An 18209-nucleotide genomic window follows, 5' to 3' on the forward strand; every position below is an offset into this window, starting at 1 on the left:
GTCTTTCGAGACTGAAGGATGCCTACATATAAAAATAACATTTAGAAAGAACACTTCCAGAATTACTCTGGCCCAGGCGTTTTCAAGACAAAAACAAAAGCAAAAGAAAAAAGACAGAGGAAAACAGCAGAGGAAGAGAGCAGGGAAACTGAGGCAGGTGCAGAAAAGCTCAGACAGAGATTCCTAGAACAAGCCAACCAGAGCCTGGAGCTTCAACCTAAGGCCGCCCCCCCCCCGAACTCCCCATGGGACTGCAAGGTGCACACCAATGACATGGCCACAGATTTGCTTGAGGGACCAATTGTGTGGGTCTCCAGCATGATCAGCTGCCACCATGGTCACCCCCTTTGCCACCCTGGGTCATTGTGTGGGTCTCCAACATATTTGGCTGGCTTGGCTTTTAAGTAAAAGTTTGCTCCAAACTCCTGGCAGTGATTCAGGAACACGATCTATGGAAGACAGTGACGTTCCCCCAGGGGGAAGGGGCTGTACCTGAGTGCGTAAAAGTTCCTCTTGAAGCTGATCAATCTTTTCTTTGTCGGAAACCTGCAATGACAAAAGCCATTGGGATAAACTTCTTGAGCCAACGGCATGTTCAAGATCCAGCCAGACTTACAAACCATGCTTTGTATGGACCACTCGTTTTGCAAGAGGCATCCCGTCAAAAGGAGGGGAAAGCAGGGAAATGGAGAGCAAATGGCAGCCTCTTTCACAACAGTCTTCCAAGCGAAGATTAGGTGTAGTCAAGGGTAAATACACACGCTGGGAGTTTTCAAGGCCCAAAAGGTGCAACCGCCAATTCACGCTCCACAGAGGTCAACTGGTAAAGTCTCCTCATGAACGATGTTTTTTAAAAAAGAAAAAGGAGTGGCTGCTTCACATACGGAGCCATCACTCCAGGCGCTGTGACGCAGCGTGTGACCCACTCTTCCCTCGAGCGGGTCTTGTGCACGCTGCCTGTAAGAGGAAGGGGAGAAGCGGCACCTGGCTGAAGAAACCCAAGCCAGCAAGATTAAAAACAAGCTTTCTGACTGCTGCCACCACCATTTCTTGCCTTCTGGCCTTACTGAAAGCAAGCAGGCCTTTTACTGAGATGGCTCCAGTGGCTGGTATGTACATCACGCACGCCAATTCAACTCTACCCATCCCAAGGAACTCCCAGCTCTCCTCTTTTAAAAACATCTGAAAGGTTTATTCCCAAGAAAGGAGGGAGAAAGGCGGCCTCCTTTCTTTTTTCTCCAAAAAAAAAAAAAAAAAAAAAAAGGCAGCTGGCAGCGCAGCTGCTCCCTGCCATAGGAGCTGCTTTTCGGGAGCCAGAGGCCTCTCCCAATGGGGCCACTGGCCAGGCACATGCTGCCTGGGAGGCCTTGAGCCGGAAGGAAGGGCTGTGATGGGGCTCACGAGACACAGGCCTGCAGGCGAGCGGCATGACGGCTGTGCCACTCAAAGAAAAGGCCAGCCAGCAGCTCAGGCGGGGCTCTTAAGGCCTCCCCAAGAGCGCAGATGGGAAAAGAGAAGTGCTACTCGGCCACCTCACCCCTCGGCCAACCCAGGCAGGTGCCGCTGAGAGGAGGGCGCCGGGCGTTAGCTAAGCCACTCCCGGGTGGGGAGGCAACGCTTTCCCCCTTTGCAAACAAAACACCAAACTACTCTTTCTCGAGACCACCTCTCTGGGACACCACAAGCCTATGCAGCCTGTCCTGGGCAGGTTGTCGCCTTTCCCATAAAAGGAGGGGATACTTGGAGTGCTCCTCTCCTGATGCACGTGTTCTCACTACTTCAGGCTATTAAAGCAACGGCCCAAAAAGGAAGGCTGAAGGTGACTCCTCGGAGAATGGTCCGCTCTGTTTCTAGATGCCCAGATGCCCTGCAGAACACTTAACTAATTGGGTATTTACAAGGGAGAGGAAGGAGGCAGCAACAGATATGCCCATCTGCCCTACCATCAAGCCGCGTACGTGGGCAGGGAGGAAGGAGAGGCGCAGACCACAGCACACTTTTCAGAAAGGGCATGGCCCCCCTGAAGCCCTATGGAGGCACCTGCCCCACAGCTCAAGGCTGCTGAGCGGACGAATGCCTTTGGAGTACAGTCAAACGTTTCTCCTGTGTCAACAGCATGGGCAGAGTGGCCACAATCCACAGGCCTGCAGGGCTTTCATTCTTATGCAACCTTTCAGAAAGGTAGGGAGGGCCGCCTCCACAGCCAAGGCAAGAAGGGTCTTGTGCTCCCACATGCCGAGAGTGCCCCATGCGAGTCTGTCCCCAATGTGGACAGAAAGGCAGCAGCATCACTATCTCTACATGGGAAATAAGCGGCAGTCCGAACAGCATCCGTTCTGTGGCAGGGAAGAGGAGGAAGACTCCCCGAGGGGAGAACAGAAACAGAGAGACAAGACATTCCCCCCAAAGCCTTCCGCCCATTTGAACCCTGAGGTTACTACAGCAGAAGAGACAGCGCTCCCACACCATCCTGGCTCCACAGAGGAGGAAACAAAACCTACACCCCTCTTGGCCCATTCACAACTTCGGCTCTCCTCCCACCTATTCCAAGGGTTGGAAAAAAGGTTCGCCAGTGCCAGCAGGACCCGGCAGAAAAAGCTATTCCAAGTCCCCCCCCCCCCCGCCCCTCAAGCTGAGCAGCACTAGAGGCTCCTCCAGGATGGCTCTTCCACCCTCAAATGCCCTTCCTTCCTGGCCCGGCTCCGAGAACCCTCACTGCACCCTCCTCCAACTTCCAGCTTCTGTTCCAAGACTGCCAAAGCCTCGGGCAATGCCTCGCCCACGACACCCTCGCCCACGCCACACAGCCGCCTCTAATCCCGAAGCACCCAAACAAGCTCTGCAGAAGGCAGCCCAGCCTGGCGCCTGCTCAGAGCGGGGCTGAAGGGGCGTCAGGTGTCGCTGATGCCTTGGGGGGGGGAATCCTCCTCGCCCCACCCTGCCTTATTCCAAGGGAGGGAGGGAGCCAGGGTTAGTCCTTTCCCCAACATCCTTTCCAGCCCAACCAAACAAAGCAAGCTGTTGCAGTGAAGCCGGCAGAATCAGGGCCGACTGAAGACCACCCCAAGGGCCTGAAACCCCTCCCTCCACAAGGCTGATGGGACGCCATTCATTCCCTCGATAGGCAGCTGCCGGACGGTCCTGGGCTCGTGTTCTCTGGGCCCGCTGCCGGTCTGGCCCAGCTCCCCTCACGGGATTTGCTCAAGGGTGGAAGGTGGTCCCGAGTGAACGGCCTCTCCGGAGAAGCGGGGCGCCTTGGAGGGCCACTGCCGGAGGCTGAGGTCACCCGGCCAGGAAAACGGGGTCTGCCAACCCGCTTGCAGGCAGAGGCCTTCGAAAGCAGTCACTCTTGGTTCTTTCCCCTCCTTTGCACCTCTGCGCCGTTCTCTTGTGACAACCGGGCTCTGCCGATGGTTCCGACATTTTATTCATTTTTCTGTTTATGTAAACTGCCCAGAGAAGTGCAATGGGGGTGGTATATATAAGTCCAATAAATAAATAAATTAATAGTCACACAGAGAAATCAGACAGACAGACTGCATTGAGAAGCTGCTCTGAAAACTCTTCAAAATTCAGATCCCTACAGGTGCAGGAAAGGCCGGACAGTCTGCCTCGTGTCCAGCAAGAGCTGGCTAGGTAGGCTTCCCAAAGGCCCCCTCCCCCTGGCTTCCCATCTCCCAAATGCCAGCTATTGAAACACTCACTGCTTTTCTTTGAATCTTTAACCACTATCAGTACACCTGCTAAAGTAATATCCTGGAGAATTTTTTCTGCACAAGGAACATAATTTGTGTGATTAGAAGGAAGCCAAAGAAATCATCATGCAAGAAGAAAAAGCTCTAAGAAATCAGGATCTCTCTCTCTCTCTCTCTCTCTCTTGATCTTAGCCAAAAGGCCAAAAAGCAATGAGTACATTTTTGGTTCTCTTGTGAGGAGTGAATCTGCAAGACCACCGCAAGCTTCCACAATCAAGGTCCTATTAGAGATTCGTTAATGGTGATCAAATCAGAGTGTTTGATTAGACTGGAGCAGGGCAGAGGAGGAGGAGGAGGAGGACACAGCAACCCGTTCTTATTTGGGGGGAGGGGTTTTTTCAAGCCATCACCTTTTCTCTCTTCTGGGAGGAGCCTGGGCCAGACGGGTCAGCGGCTCGGCGCGCCTCCTCCTCCTCCGCTTCGTGCTGCTCAATTTGCTGCTGCAAGAGAATGAGCTCTCCAAGAAGACCCTGCCGTGTGTTTCCAACGGGAAGGAGAAGGGAAGAAATACGGAGGTGAGGGGAGCAGTCATGGTAAACCGCGCGCGGGGGGGGTGCAACACACAGACGGGTGGGGGGGCACAGAGAGGAACTGGCTCGGGGGGGGGGTGTTCCGAAATATGGACAAAGCGGTAAGACATGTTCAGAAACGTATTCGCCCAAAGTCGTCTTGCTCAGGAACATAAAATCAAAACAGAGTTAAAAAGGTTTGTGAAGAGGAAAATGTTTCAAATGGATTAACACTTCTTCAATGCTTTGGGCTCTTTTTAAGGAGGAAGGCAGGATAAAAATATGTTTATATCAATTAAATCAACAACATAAATCCAACAGCAACCACTCCAGATGAGGCCTGGGGAAAATGCCCCACAAAAAGACAGACAATGTGGGTTATCTGGGGAGCAGCAGCAGCAGCAGCGTTCAGTGCCACTGAGAATGCCACAGACATCTATTCCTTCTCAGTCCGTCGGTGCTTCTGGTAAACTTTTTGGAGCCCACCATGTCCAGGAAGGTCCACGGAACAAGAGGAGTCTCACCTCTCACATGCCAACAACATTTAAAGGCAGAAATGGACCTATTCCTTTTTAAATCAGTTGCCCCAAATGCCTGTGCAGTGGCCCCCAACTCTGCTCAAATCAGGTTGATTTTTATTCATCTGAATGCAATTAATGGTTCAAAAATGCACAGAATCAAGAAATACATGAAGCTCAAATACAAACCAGCTGAGGATGTATTTCTTAACAGGGTTGGAACTGAAATCCACAGAGGCCAAGGACCCCCTGGACATCCATCCATCCGTGTGGCACACTAGTCCGGGATCTCCCTCACTCAAGTGGCGATGCCCCTTTTGAACAGCCAGGTCGGCCTTTAACAAGGAGGTCTCGGATACCTCCTTGCACAAGACATGTCAATGTGAGCCCCCCACCCCCTCCCTAAGTCCCTTGCACTTTGGTTCTGGCAGGATCCCAGTGACCGTTTACAAACCCACAGGGTGCTACCAAAAAAGTCGGTGCACTGAAGTTTTGCTTCCCTGGGGAATGCTGTGAGCAAAAACTTCTTATGCATTCATACTTCCTTTATCCGGGAACAGGTGTATCCTTCTATGGACAGATCTTTTTTGCCAAGGCCAGCTGCAAAAACAGCTTCCCTGACACTCTGCTCAGGCAGGTGATCCTGGAATGTCTTCACCTGACTGGCAAAGGACCTCCTGAAGGGACAAAGGCAATCTTCTCCATCGCACGGAAAGGTTGGCTCCCTCACAGAAGCGATACTTCTGGAGTTCAGCACTGCTCTGGGGAGATTCTTTACAGGTTCTTAAAAAAAGTGGGGGGAGAGGGAAGCAGCTACTTGCAGAGGCCAGCAATCCCCCCGAAAGTCACACTGGCAAAGGCAGTAATATGGGCTGGATGAAGGATGGGGAAAGTGGGACAAGACAAATCCAGAGGAACTCCTGGGAAACACACTTCACTCTCCGAAATCAAGTGTGTGCAACTTGCAGCCCACAAACAAGTCCCCCCCTCAAGTCTGTCGTGAAGCACCTCTGGAAACACCTTCTTCCTTGCCTTCTCTTTTCAAAGGTGGTCTAGCTGCCACGGTTGCCGAGACGTTTTCCTCATCAAAGGCCTTCGTCCTGAACACGGCACCCACCATTGCCTTGATCGAGGGAGGGGCGCCATGGGCTTCACAACCCATGTGCAGCCCCCAAGGCACTCCAATGAAACCATCCAGAAACATCTGATGTGCACGGAAGTGTCGAGAAACAAGGGCCTTCCCTTCGAAGGCCCAACAGGGATGGTCGTTGTTGTTGCTGAACGCATAAAAACAAAGAAACAAATGCCCTGGGAGATACGGATCCAGAGAGAGTAAGTCAGGCGTATCCTCAGTCGCCCGCTGGCCTGGATCCAAGTTCCTTGGTGGAGTCCACAACACTTCTGCTCCTTCTTTAAAAGGAAGGATGATTGGCTTTTGGCTTTGTTTGGAAGCTGAGTTCGTGACCCCATGGACCAGAACATGCCAGGACCTCCTGTCTTCCACTGCCTGCCAGAGTTGGGTCAAATTCATGTTGGTCACTTCGGTGACCCTGTCCAGCCATCTCGTCCTCTGTCGTCCCGTTCTCCTCTTGCCCTCACACTTTCCCAACATCAGGGGCTTTTCCATGGAGTCTTCTCATGAGATGGCCAAAGTACTGGAGCCTCAGCTTCAGGATCTGTCCTTCCAGTGAGCACTCGGGGTTGATTTCCTTCAGAACGGATAGGTTTGTTCTCCCTGCAGTCCAGGGGACTCTCAAGAGTCTCCTCCAGCACCACAATTCAAAAGAATCAATTCTTTGGCAGTCAGCCTTCTTTATGGTCCAGCTCTCACTTCCATACATCGCTATTGGAAAAACCATAGCTTTGACTATGTGGACCTTTGTCGGCCAGGTGATGTCTCTGATTTTAAGATGCTGTCTAGGTTCGTCATTGCTTTCCTCCCAAGAAGCAGGTATCTTTTGATTTCGTGGCTGTGTGGCTTTCGAGCCGTCCCCCCTGCAGCCCACAGGCTGCGAAAAGGAGTATGCCTTGCCCTAAAGCCAGGTGGTGGTGGTGGTGGGGAGAGACAATCTCAGGGAAGCCAAGGGCCATTTTTCAGATTTGCCTGCAGCCCAAGGGTAACTTTCCTAAGAAGTGAGGGGAAAGGGATGGCGGCCGGCCAAAGAGACCAACTTGCATGCTTGATTCTTGAATACACCGGTTATGTACTTTCGGCACTGATACAATGATTTGTCTTTCAAACTGAAAACCCCAGCCCTCCGGAGCCGGTTTTGCAGCATGGGCCCCAGGGTGGGGTGGGTGGGGGTTGCCCCCCTTCCTGTCCTCCTTGATTCCATTTTCTTGCCACCTTCCCTTTGGGGCCAAAGGCCATTTTTCAGCTTTGCGAGTCACCTGAGGGGTGGATTCCCAAGGGCGAGTCCTCATGTTTTCCTGACACAGCAGTTGTGCCTTATAAAGACACCTCAGTGGGTTTTTGTTAACGGAAAAAGGTTTGCCTAAATATATCTATTTATATGGGGCTATGGGGAGTCCCAGGGGTGCCAGAGGCTCATCAAATCATGGGTACATTTCCCCCAACATTGGAAGCCCCCATGCATTTCTGTAAAAACACAGGCGGGCTTTTTAAAACAAAGATCTTTTAAAAAATAAGAAACTGGGGGTGGGTGCAGAGAGGTTGGAGGGGCCCATAAAAATGGCTCCGGGGATAACCCTCCCTCCTGCAGCCCACAGGTCACTGTCCACCCCCACCCCTCGTGACATGGCTCTACGACTTGATCCTGGACTCCTTCCTCTCCTGCCTGCCTTTGAGCAGTTCCCCTCCAAAGCTCACCTTCTTGAACTGCTTTTCGTTATTGCTTCCCTGATCGGTGGCTCGGAACGCCGTGTCCCCTGGAGAACCTGCGAGAGAAGGGCAAGGATTCACAGGAGGCAGAACACATAACAAAGCAACAGGTTGTGTTTTAAGCACAAAATTCTACTCCTTTTAAAAACATTTTTATTGCAAGCTGCCACAGGTCCCAAATCAAGAAGAAAGGTTGTATATTCAAAAAATAAGAGCAATAAAAAGGAATAAAATGAACAAGTTGTCTAGTTATTGAATGCAACGCCAGGCCTCTTTAATGATTTTCTCACAAGAACATCAGATCTTTCAGAAGCAAGGCAGCCCTCTTTACCTGCCTAAGGAAGCACTTCTGCAGATGGAACAAGGACTAACATTCATTGCCACACTAGCCCAAGGTGGATTCCTCAGGCAGGCGGCCAAGGGGGCACCCAGGAAGTGCCTGGTTAGGTCAAGGGGAAAGTCTGCTTTCTCTGCCACTCTGCAGAATGCATGCCTTTAAGTACAGTGGGGTCTTGACTTGAGAACTTAATCCGTATTGGAAGGCAGTTCTCAAGTCAAAAAGTTCTTAGGTCAAATCTGCATTTCCCATAGGAATGCATTGAAAACCATTTGATCCGTATCTGCTCTTTTCCGTCCATAGAAACTAATGGAAAGCTGCTATTCTGCCTTCGACCAATAGAGGGGGATATTTTGTTTCTTTTTTTCTTAGGTCAAGAAAGGTTCAGGGAAGGCAGGGAAAATACAGACCAGGCAGTCCGAAGACTGTCTCCCAATCCACTCTCTAAACGCTGGGAGGAGTGAGGAAGCAGACAGGCACCCTTTTCACTGGCCAACAGTTAACTGAAAGTTTACATTTTGCACTTTCCCTGCCTCCCACGTGGTTTTTTAAAGTTCATAACTCAAATCTAAGTACGTACGTCAAGTCAATATTTTCCTATGAGAGCAGTTCGTAAGTCAAAATGTTCGTAACTCGGGCCATTCGTAAGTCAAGACCCCACTGTAAGCCACTTTCAGCTCTGCTGGGAACCTAACAGCTGTGTGGAGGGAGGCAGAGGCGAGCACACCCAGCTTAGAGGGAACCTTGCCATTGAATGTTTTAAAGGAGCATGGGTTCCCTTCTCCTTAGGAATCCTGCTCTCTTGAACTGAAAGACCCTTTACAAGGCAAAACACAGGCTGACAACACAGCTACTGGGCAAAAGCTAGTGCATGGCCCCACCCCAGTCCCTACGCACAGTGTAAGTTAACAAAACATTCCATCGTCATGGGTGAGCTACTGCTGACTCTTGCCACCATTCTTTTAATTTCTGGTACTATTTTTTTTAGGAGGAAGGAATGGGCAGGAATGTTAAGTGACAGTATAAAAAAGTGCTTTTTACACACCCAACAAGAGAAGTAGATCAGAAGCTCCTATGACTTCACTAACCAAATTGTAACCTGTGGAAAACCAGCAAAAAAAGGGGAAATAAAAATTATAAATACAAACAAATGGCAAAGCAAATGTGAGACATGTTGGTCTCCTGGGCAGGAAAGGCTGGACAGACATAACGGCACATGTAACAAACATGGCTTGCCATAGAACAGAAGCGGATGGGCTGGAAACCAATCACAATGAAGGACCGCTTTTTGAAAAACTGAAAGTGCATAGGAGGGTCTCATCTACTTGTTTTTAGTTTCTCCTAGAGTTCTGGGCTGCTCTCCTGTTCCAAGAGCACTTGGTAACAGGACAGCAAACAGTGACACAGATTTCCTGCGAGAGAGAGAAAGCTTTGGGGGTCCCCAGCCAAGCAGATGCTGCCACCGCCACCAACAGCCTGAGAGCAGCCTGGCAGAACGGGCAGGGCCTTGGGACACCAGAAAAATCCACTTCAATCTGGAGGGCTGCAGACCCTACACTCGAGCAAACCCATTCAGAGCACTCACTGCAGCTGGACTCGCTCTCGGCCAGGAGAAAAGATAGGTGGCTGCAGGCTTCAGGAAACCCACAAATTTACAGTACTCCCCTTCCCTCTCAAAGTGTGTGTGTGGGGATCCCCCAAACAGCCCAGTAAGGATAGGGAGCAAAATAGAGGCTGACTGTTGGGGGCAAACTAAAACTTGGGAATGGTGGGAGCTTCCCTACTGCTAAAAAGGTGATTCTTCAGCGGCTTCGAACTTTGGCTCCCCAGATATTCTTGGACTGCAGCTCCCAGAAATCCGGGCCACCACAGCTAGTGGTGAAGGCTTCTGGGAGTTTTAGTCCAACCCCATCTGGGGACCCAAGGCTGGGAACCACTGCTTTAGATGAAGGTTAACGAAGTCACAACATTGCTCATTTGCAACTTTCTGCACATTCTTTCCACACATTGGCTTATGAGACCAAAACTGAAATTCTCTTACCAGGTGTGAATAAACCAGCCAGTGACCTGACACTCTCTCCAATCTTCTCAAAGTCCGGCATCAGCTTGGCCAGGTCCTCTGAATCAGGAAGAGCTTTTGTAAGTTTTTCTAGAAACCCAAGAAGAAGAGGAAGGAGAAATTGATCACTTCCAAAATTTCAAGGCAATAATAAACCGTCAGCTTAGCCTTCACCTAGATTGTCAGAGTCGATTTTCATCTCAAAATGTTAATTTTTTTGCAGAACATGTTTTAAAAACAATTGCAGATGATATGAATGCATTTTTTCAAAATCATTCGCTAGACTTCCATGTAAGTGGAAGGTTTCCATCCACCTTTTACCAGCACCTATGCCAGAAAACTCACTTTCAAGTTTGAGAAAGGACTGTTGATTTTTAAAAAAGAAATCTGCTTTTATAAATACACAAAACACATCTTTTGGACTGGCATACGAGGGGGGGGGGGAAAGACCCAGGAGACTGTAAGCAACTAAAAAGCCCCCTACCTTCTGATTTATTTTTCTAACGCTCAATAGTGCGATACACACTTTCTGAGCGGTGAACAGCCGCCATGTATAAAATACAGATAACCGACTATAACCACTGACAAATGATAAACAATAAGTATATTAAAGGGCTGTATGCCTTTAACTTTGTTGCACAGAAAGGGGTGGCTTGCAGTTATGCAGATTCCTCCGTATACAACTGACACTCAAGTTCTGCACAAATTCAGTGTGAAAAGAAAAATGGCGAACTGTTGTTGTTTAGTTGTTAATTCGTGTCCTACTCTTCGTGACCCCATGGACCAGAGCACACCAGGCCCTCCTGTCTTCCACTGCCACCCAGAGTTGGGTCAAATTCATGTTGGCAAACTAGCACCTACCAAAGTCTATGTACTCGTCCAGTTCCCAGATGAAGTCAGGCACGATCCACTTGTACTCGCTGAGATCGGGAAGCACCTCCTTCCACTGGTCATACGTCTGGAGCAAAGCAAGAGGCAGAAAGACATCCACAAACATTCGTGCTACTTACCAGGATGAATGAGACAAATTCCAGGCCAGGAAAAATGAGGTGCTTCCTCTTTTTCACTGGCTTTGACATGGAACTGCTGCAAATTCCAGTCTTACAACCAGTTCTCCTTTTGTCTCAAGCCGTTCGCTACAGCCGATTTATTTTACAAGCCAGAACTTCACGTGCAGAAAGGAGCAGAATTGTACACATCAATGGAGAGCAAGGCCAGAAAGGAGGCCTGCTCTGGGATTACCCTTACAGGATCCACAAAGGGTTTAAATGTTTATGAAACCCGAAGGTGACTATTTCTGCACTCTTTCAATACGCAAGAATCCTAAGGCTTGGTCAAGCAACCACACAAGTCCCAATGACTTCCAACTACCAGCTGCGGTGGGATCACAACACCAACAAGTCAAACAGAGTAGGCAGCAATGCCGCAGGGCTTTAAGGTGTTTGCCATTCAGGCTATTTGACAATACAGTGTAGTTCTTCTGATCAAGAAGCCAAAACTACTCTTTTCCAGTGCACCCTCTAAGGAGGACTGCTGCATCACCAACAGACAACAGCACTCCACAGGGTTCACCTTTTAAAGCACCTTTGGCATGCCACACCGGGAAAGTCAGGCAGCTTGGCCTGCCATTATATCCAGGTTCTTCCAACTGGGGAAGACAAGTCAACCAAAGCAGTTATTTTCTAGAGGCCCAGCTCCATGCTAAAACCTCTCCCCCACCCAGTGATAGAAAGAGTGAGGAGATAATGTCCTTGGAGAGAGGACAGGTGCAAGAGATTGACTAGCATAGGGCATGTGTGGCAGGAGCAAACACTGGAGAGGTCTTTGCCCCCAAAGGCACTCTTATCCATCCGTATATTCCACAATGTTTTGTAGCCTTTGTAATTCTATAAATCTCTATCGCTTGCTTCTCACATATATTTCATGCAGGCATTTCTTGGCCAAGAAAAAGGCACCCTCCCATCAGCAACGAGGTACCCTCCATGATCAGCCTTCAAAGGATGGCGCTAGACCGTGCGGTGAGCATCAAAAGCAAATGCCCAGAGCCGAGGCCTTTGCAACCCCCGACTGTCCCCAGGCCTACCTTTTTGGCTGTGTAGCCTCCGCCCACGGCAGATCCGAGGAGGATGTACCGAAGCCTTAGAAGCCTTGACGCCACTCTGGCTAGCCAAAAGTGCCGGCGAGGTTGGTATCCATACTTTACAACAAGTCTGGCTTTACACCCAGGAAGGCGACTGAGAGTAGAGAACTGGGGCGTGGACGCCTGCAATGGAAGCCTCCGAAACTTGGAAACTGGATGGCGGGAATGATGGATGCTCCGGGAAGCGAGATGCAGTTTCTGTAGCGGTGGCCGTCCTCTCGTTCCATAGGTCCCATTGACTAGGTTTCGGCACAGGAGGCTGGAGAAGAAAAGACAGGGGCCTATTCACACTGCAGCGTTGTGGCTTTACTTGGCATTTCAGCACCTTCCCAGGCTTGAAAGCACACAGAACTGCACAAGATAGACAGAACCTGTTGACAGCAGGAACCTCCCCCACCCACCCCCCTGAACTGCCACAGGCGTCCCTCACAAGAAGATGCAGATTTCCCAAGGGCAGGAGAATTTCTGTCAGGTCAGTACCTTACACAGTGCTGCCTTGGGTCCTTTTAAAAAGAAAGGCAGAGTAACAACATTTAAAATCAATTAATTAAATAAAAGCAACCTGCTGAAATATCACAAATGCACAGTAAGCTATTAGGCTCCCCAAAGTCTGACACAGTGTTAGTCACAGCTTCAGTGCAGGTTTATAATTACGAGGCTGCCCCATGGAAGGTCCCCCCAAGTGAGGGAAAAACTGCCCCCACACAGAGCTTTGGCCATGTCCAACAGAACCTGAAATCAAAGGATTGGAGGAATCGAAGGACAAGACGGCTTTGGCCTGGCAAAGGACAGACCAAAACCAAGCTGAAAAACAGACATGGCAGCCCTCCTCCTTCCAAGGAGAAGGCCTCATCAAGGGACCAAGACAGCCCCTAAAGTGGCTCCTGCACCAGAACCAGTTCCTTTTAATTCTACCCAGCAAGCCCATTTTCACACAAAAGGAGAGACTCCATCTGGGCTGAGAAAGAGGTGGCCCCTCGAGACGAGGCTGAACCATCATCCTTCAGTGCCCATCGTGAGAGTGAGGGAAGGCTTGGTTGGTCCAACTCATCGAGGTGGGGCTGGAAGAGTTCCCCCCTTGAAAGACACCTTGCCATGGCTTAGCGCTGTTTATTTATTTATTAGATTTACAGTATGTCCCTGCCCATCTAGATGGAAGTCTACTCTGTCTGGGTGGCTAGCCAGAGTGCGGGAGATATGCTGATATTTCCTCCTCCCACTGAGAAGTCTGGCCATCGCCATCTGAAGCTCCCATGTCAGTCTCAAAGGTAGCCCCACGAAGAGCGCATTACAGTAGTCCAATCTCGAGACTGCAAGCGCATGCACTGAAGTGGTGAGGGCCCCGCCATCAAGATAGGGACGCAGTCGCTTCCTTTCGGATCCTGAGAGGAAGAACCGGCGGGCAGCAAAACCACCCCAGACCAGCAGACGCCATCCCGGCTCAAGGAGCCCCCCAGGAAAGAAGCTGCACGGTTGTTTCCCGAGGCGCCCAGAGGCCACTTCAGCCTTAGAGGAGGGCACTTGGAGGGAGGGCGCCCGCCGGCTGGCCGGGCCGCCCCTGCCACGCCTGGAAGGGTCCTCCTCCCTCCCCCCCCCCCCCGAAAAGCCTTGCCCGCGGCGGTGCGGATGTCTCTGCGTGTGGGTTTGTGGGTGTGTGTGCGCGTGTGCGTCTGGGCGCGTTCTCGCCTGACAAGGGCCGCCCGGGGACCCCTGAGGCTGGACCCGGCCGAGGCCCCGCGGGCGCCCACAAGGGCCGACCATGACAGCTCCTCCTCCGCCCCTTCTCCCGGCGTGGGAAAGGCCAGGTTCCCCCACCCACCCCGTTCCTGCCTGCTGGGACCGAAGGCTCAGGCAGGCCCTGGAGGCCGGGAACCCCTTTCTCCCCGCCGGGAGGGAAGGAAGGAAGGAGGGAGGGAACCAACTCCCTCCCCCCCCCCAACCGCCTGGCCTGGGAAAGGAGGCTTTCCCCCCCCCCACATACACACCCTCCCCTTGCCCCCCACCACCACCGCCGGCCCCGCTCGCACTGACCAGGCGGCCACCGCCCGCGCCCGCCACATCCTTGCCGAGACGAGACGAGACGCGCCACCCTCGCCCTCCTTCTCCGCCGCCTTCTCCTTCCGCTTCCGCGCGACGCCGAGTCGGTCCGGCGGCCAAACAGCTCCGGCGAGGGGCGGCACTGAGGTTCCGGGAGGGCGCGGGAAAGGGGGAGCGGATTGAGGGACGGACCGGCGCCTGGAACGTAGACCTACGAACCTGCAGACTGACACCGCGGGTGTTTGGAAGAGGGACTCTCTGCTTCCCTCGGGAGGGGGAGGGAGGGAGGGGGAAGGCAGGAAGCAGCGCCTCCCCTGCAGTGGGCGGGGGGGTTGTTGGATGGGGAGGGAGGGGCGGTGTCCAGGGGCGCCTGTCAGATAGCGCCCCCCCGCCCCGTCCCCAGAGAGAGGTGGGGCCGAGGCCGGGAAAGGCGCCGCACACAACAACCCGGCAGGGTCGTCCAGGGTTATCGGGCCCCCGCCCTCCGCCCTCTCCTCTGGGAGAGTCCGCGTAGCTCCTGACCATGTGCAGAGTCACTTTGCCCCTGGAAGGGCAGGGGAGGGGAGGGGGCGCCTTGATCCAAGAAAGCAGGCTGCGGCTTGGAAGAAGGGCGTGTCTGTGTCTGTGTGTCTGTGTGTGTGTGTGTGTGTGTGTGTGTTTGTTTGTGGTCTCAGGGGTGTGTGTGTGGCTCGGGGAGGGGATGTGCATGGAAGGAGGAGAGGGGTCTGGAGAGGCCCCCTCCCCTCCCCAGGCCCTCATCCTGGGAAGACCAGGGAGGACAGGACCGCCGCCCCCCGTTGCTGCTAGAAGAGGGAGGGAGGGGAGGGGAGGGGCTCAGCCAACCCCCTCCCCCTTTGCAGGTGGGTGGGGTCCTCCTGGAAGGAAAGAGGGTGTGTGGAGGGGGGTCTCCTGCACTCCCCTGCCTGTTGGCCTCAGTCTCAGAGGAGCTGGCTTGACCCCCCCTCCTCACTGCCTCCACCCCACCCCCAGTGGCTGGCTAGGCAGAAGGGAGGCTCTTCCTACCTGTCAGGGACCGGTTGTGGGAGTTTTATTTGCAGCCTGGCCTGCTTTCTGGTTTGAGGAACTGGGAGGGGCATTTTCTGGGCTGAGGTGCCGTCCGTCCGTCCGTCCGTCTGTCTGTCTATCTATCTCTATCTAATGCTAACCAATAATTTCTTCTGACTTTTGAAATTCAGAGGGAGACCGACCTCTCGGCCGAGTATTTCATTCCCTCTCTTTTCTGGGTCGTTGGAAGTTGGTAGGTTCGCTGTTGATCTGTTTGGTTCATCCTGACATCTGACTTTGAGGATTACTCCACACCGTCTTGTGTCTTCTCAGCCACCCCATCGCCATCAAAGGGAAAACAACCAGCTTTCTTTTCCTTTTTGCCGGAGAGCATGATCACACACACACACACACACCCATCGCCTTTTGCCTCCAGGGCCAGTGTGTCAAGTCTTTGTCTCCTGCACAGAGAAAGAGGGCAGCATCTTCTCCTTCCTGAAAGCCCTAAAAGTGAAAGTGAGGGGAAGCAGGGTCAGCAGGCACAAAAGAAGGCAGAACCTGTTCCGCTGAGGGGGTCCCTGGCCATCTGACGTGACAATAAGCTCCAGCCAGTTTTACCCAAGGGACTTGTTCTACTGTATGGTATGGAATTGTGGGTTTTAAAACAGGTTCTTTTAAAATCAGATAAAAGGATTAAAAAAACATGTTGGTTCAAGGATGCTAAAAAGGTATTAGATTTATGGGTCGACCACTGAAAAAAAACGTGGTAAAACAAATGAATTGAAGGCCATGAAATCATAAAATGTATAACATGCAGAAAAGTAACACACTTTGGTTACGTAAAGAGAAGCTGAAAGTGCAGATCTGATCAAGGGATAAGGACTTGAGGAATGGAGAACGGCTGGAGAGCAGCCGGAGGAGCTGCTCCGAGGCAGCCCGACAACATTGTTGGCAGCCCGACAACATTGTTGTGAGCGGGGATTTGCGTGGGCGTGATGATGGCCTCAGATACAGGACAGGAACAAGGGGAAGAAGGTGGGTTGCCTGGAAAGGCAAGCTGGAGGGGGCAGTCGCACTCCTGTACTACTCGGGGGCTCCCCAGGGGCATCTGGATGGCCCCTCTGATCAAAGGAGGACCCTCACTTGGGTCAGTGCTCTTCTCGTGTGTGGCTTAGGAAGTCGCACTGATCTGTGCAAAGGGGTATGCAAATTCCCGTCAGCAGGAGCCCTTTCGGAAGGGACAGAAAGTAGGAAACAACTTCTTATTTTTTTTTTTCTGGGAAACTGATCGTCACCTAGTCCCGGGTCATCAGATTGACCTCTGCGTGACCGAGGCTTAAAAAGGGAGTGGAACGAGGAAGGCAGAGAACAAAACTGGAGTGAAAGAGATCAAAGGATTGGATGGAGGGGGTGTCTCCCAGCACCATCCCCAGTTGGTTATGAGACTCGGGCTCCCAGTTCCTGTTTATCAGAAGCCCTCTTCTTCTTCCTCCCCCTCCTCCTTTCATTTGTGTGCTTGCGTACGTACTTTGAAAACTGAGCCAGCTCTCTGCTCTTGCCTTCCTTCTGCCCCCCCCCCCGAAGACCTGGGAGTTGGGGCTGGTGCCTTACCTTCTCTGGTGGGTGGGCGTGCCGTGCATAGGTGGGAATCTGCTTATGCTGGGTGTATGGGTTGCTTTCCAGAGCCTTGGCCAAGGGCCGGTGACAATCAGATAAACAAAGAAACGAAAGGTGCGCCCTCAGAATAAAGCCATCTTTCAAGTCATGTTCTCGGCTCTTGCCCCTCCATGCCCTGTCCATTCAGTGCGTCACCGCCATCTTCGTGGCACTGCAGCCTGACCTGTAGCATTCGGACTGCTGCAGGTTAATTGTTGGCCACCCACGTGGACATCCCTATCCTTCAACAGCCAGCAGGGAGCAATGTGTACCTTTGGTATTTCCAAATCCCAGGTGGAGAAAAAAAATGTCCCCCCCCTTTACAGGAAGTCAGATGGTTGTTTTCCTTTTTATGGAGATGGGACGGCTGGGAAGATAGGAGACAGAGGGAAAGAACCTTCGAAGTCAGAGGTCCATGGACAGCACAGACCTGTGGCAGCTTGTAGAGGGAGGCAGGGGGACAGGCGTGGTGGGCTACAGGAGCCAGGAGGGTGAGCAGCCGCCCCCCCCCCCGGTCATAGAAAAGCAGAGGGAGCTATGTGGAGCCTTAGAAAAGCCCCTCCACTATCAAGGTCTGTTTTCATTATTTACTTGAAGGGATCATATGCGTTCCCTGCACCTAATGATCCCTCATGTTTTTTTTTTAATTAAGTAGCAATCCAGAGTTTGTTGTTATGCTCCATAAGGTTGCTCCCAACTAAGTACAGTAATCCAGAATTTCCTGCATGTGCTTAAATGCTTGAAGAATCTTTACCACACACTTCTCCAGTGAGTTCCCTTGTTCAGGTAGGAATCTGAACCCAGGTGTCCCGTGTCCTAGTTGACATTCATAATCCATGCCACACTTTCCATCCAGAGCAATCTAAACTAAAATGGATACAGATATTCAAGCATTCAACTCAAAACCCACCTATGTGTGAGTTAGGCTGGTGTATTTTTCAAGAGCTGTGTTTGTTTTAGCATAACCGAATAGAAAGAAGAGTCTTACTGGTATGGTGTACAGAAATTTTCTGATCGACAGAGTCCTGTTCCGGTGGAGAAATGGGTGGGAATCCATGAAAACGTGCTGAAATCGATCTGCTGGGCTGGAATCCTGTTCACAAACACTGTGCATAAGAGGGCAACTGGGTGACACTCGTCCCCCTCCGTCGGGCTGGACGTACCCCTGATTTCACAGCCAGCCTCTGGCAGGTTGCCTGAAGGAATCCCTGTGGAGGCAGAGGCGAAGCTTGTGCAATATCCCTTCTGTGATCATGTGAGTCAACAGGATTCTGGCCTTGGTCTTAAATGCGCTCTGAGGTCTTGTCTGCTTTGGACGTCCTTCTTTCCCTGTGGGTGAAGGTTCGATGCT

The 18209-nt window shown here is 51.8% G+C and overlaps 2 protein-coding genes across 7 annotated transcripts in view; one reads left to right on the top strand and one right to left on the bottom strand.

The window, feature by feature from the left end:
* Positions 1-14323, bottom strand: part of OPA1 (OPA1 mitochondrial dynamin like GTPase) — a 45478-nt gene extending 31155 nt beyond the window's left edge. For 2 of the 6 annotated variants that reach the window (XM_078390282.1, XM_072996400.2), the window contains exons 1-8: positions 14192-14323; positions 12104-12419; positions 10882-10978; positions 10003-10110; positions 9007-9060; positions 7613-7680; positions 4106-4225; positions 493-546 (exon numbers count right to left, since the gene is read on the bottom strand). In XM_078390282.1, the coding sequence (XP_078246408.1) occupies positions 493-546; positions 4106-4225; positions 7613-7680; positions 9007-9060; positions 10003-10110; positions 10882-10978; positions 12104-12419; positions 14192-14220 (846 nt within the window). In that variant the 5' untranslated portion in view covers positions 14221-14323. The remainder of the gene's footprint in view (positions 1-492; positions 547-4105; positions 4226-7612; positions 7681-9006; positions 9061-10002; positions 10111-10881; positions 10979-12103; positions 12420-14191) is intronic. The other 4 variants (XM_078390283.1, XM_072996404.2, XM_072996401.2 and 1 more) reach the window with 3 other exon arrangements.
* A 1037-nt stretch (positions 14324-15360) lies between these two features.
* Positions 15361-18209, top strand: part of ATP13A4 (ATPase 13A4) — a 47331-nt gene continuing 44482 nt past the window's right edge. Inside the window, exon 1 of the mRNA XM_072996397.2 lies at positions 15361-16237. The gene's annotated coding sequence lies outside the window, so the exon portion shown is untranslated. The remainder of the gene's footprint in view (positions 16238-18209) is intronic.

The sequence above is a fragment of the Pogona vitticeps genome, chromosome 3 (assembly GCF_051106095.1).
Source record: "Pogona vitticeps strain Pit_001003342236 chromosome 3, PviZW2.1, whole genome shotgun sequence".
In the NCBI taxonomy this organism is placed as follows: Eukaryota; Metazoa; Chordata; class Lepidosauria; order Squamata; family Agamidae; genus Pogona; species Pogona vitticeps.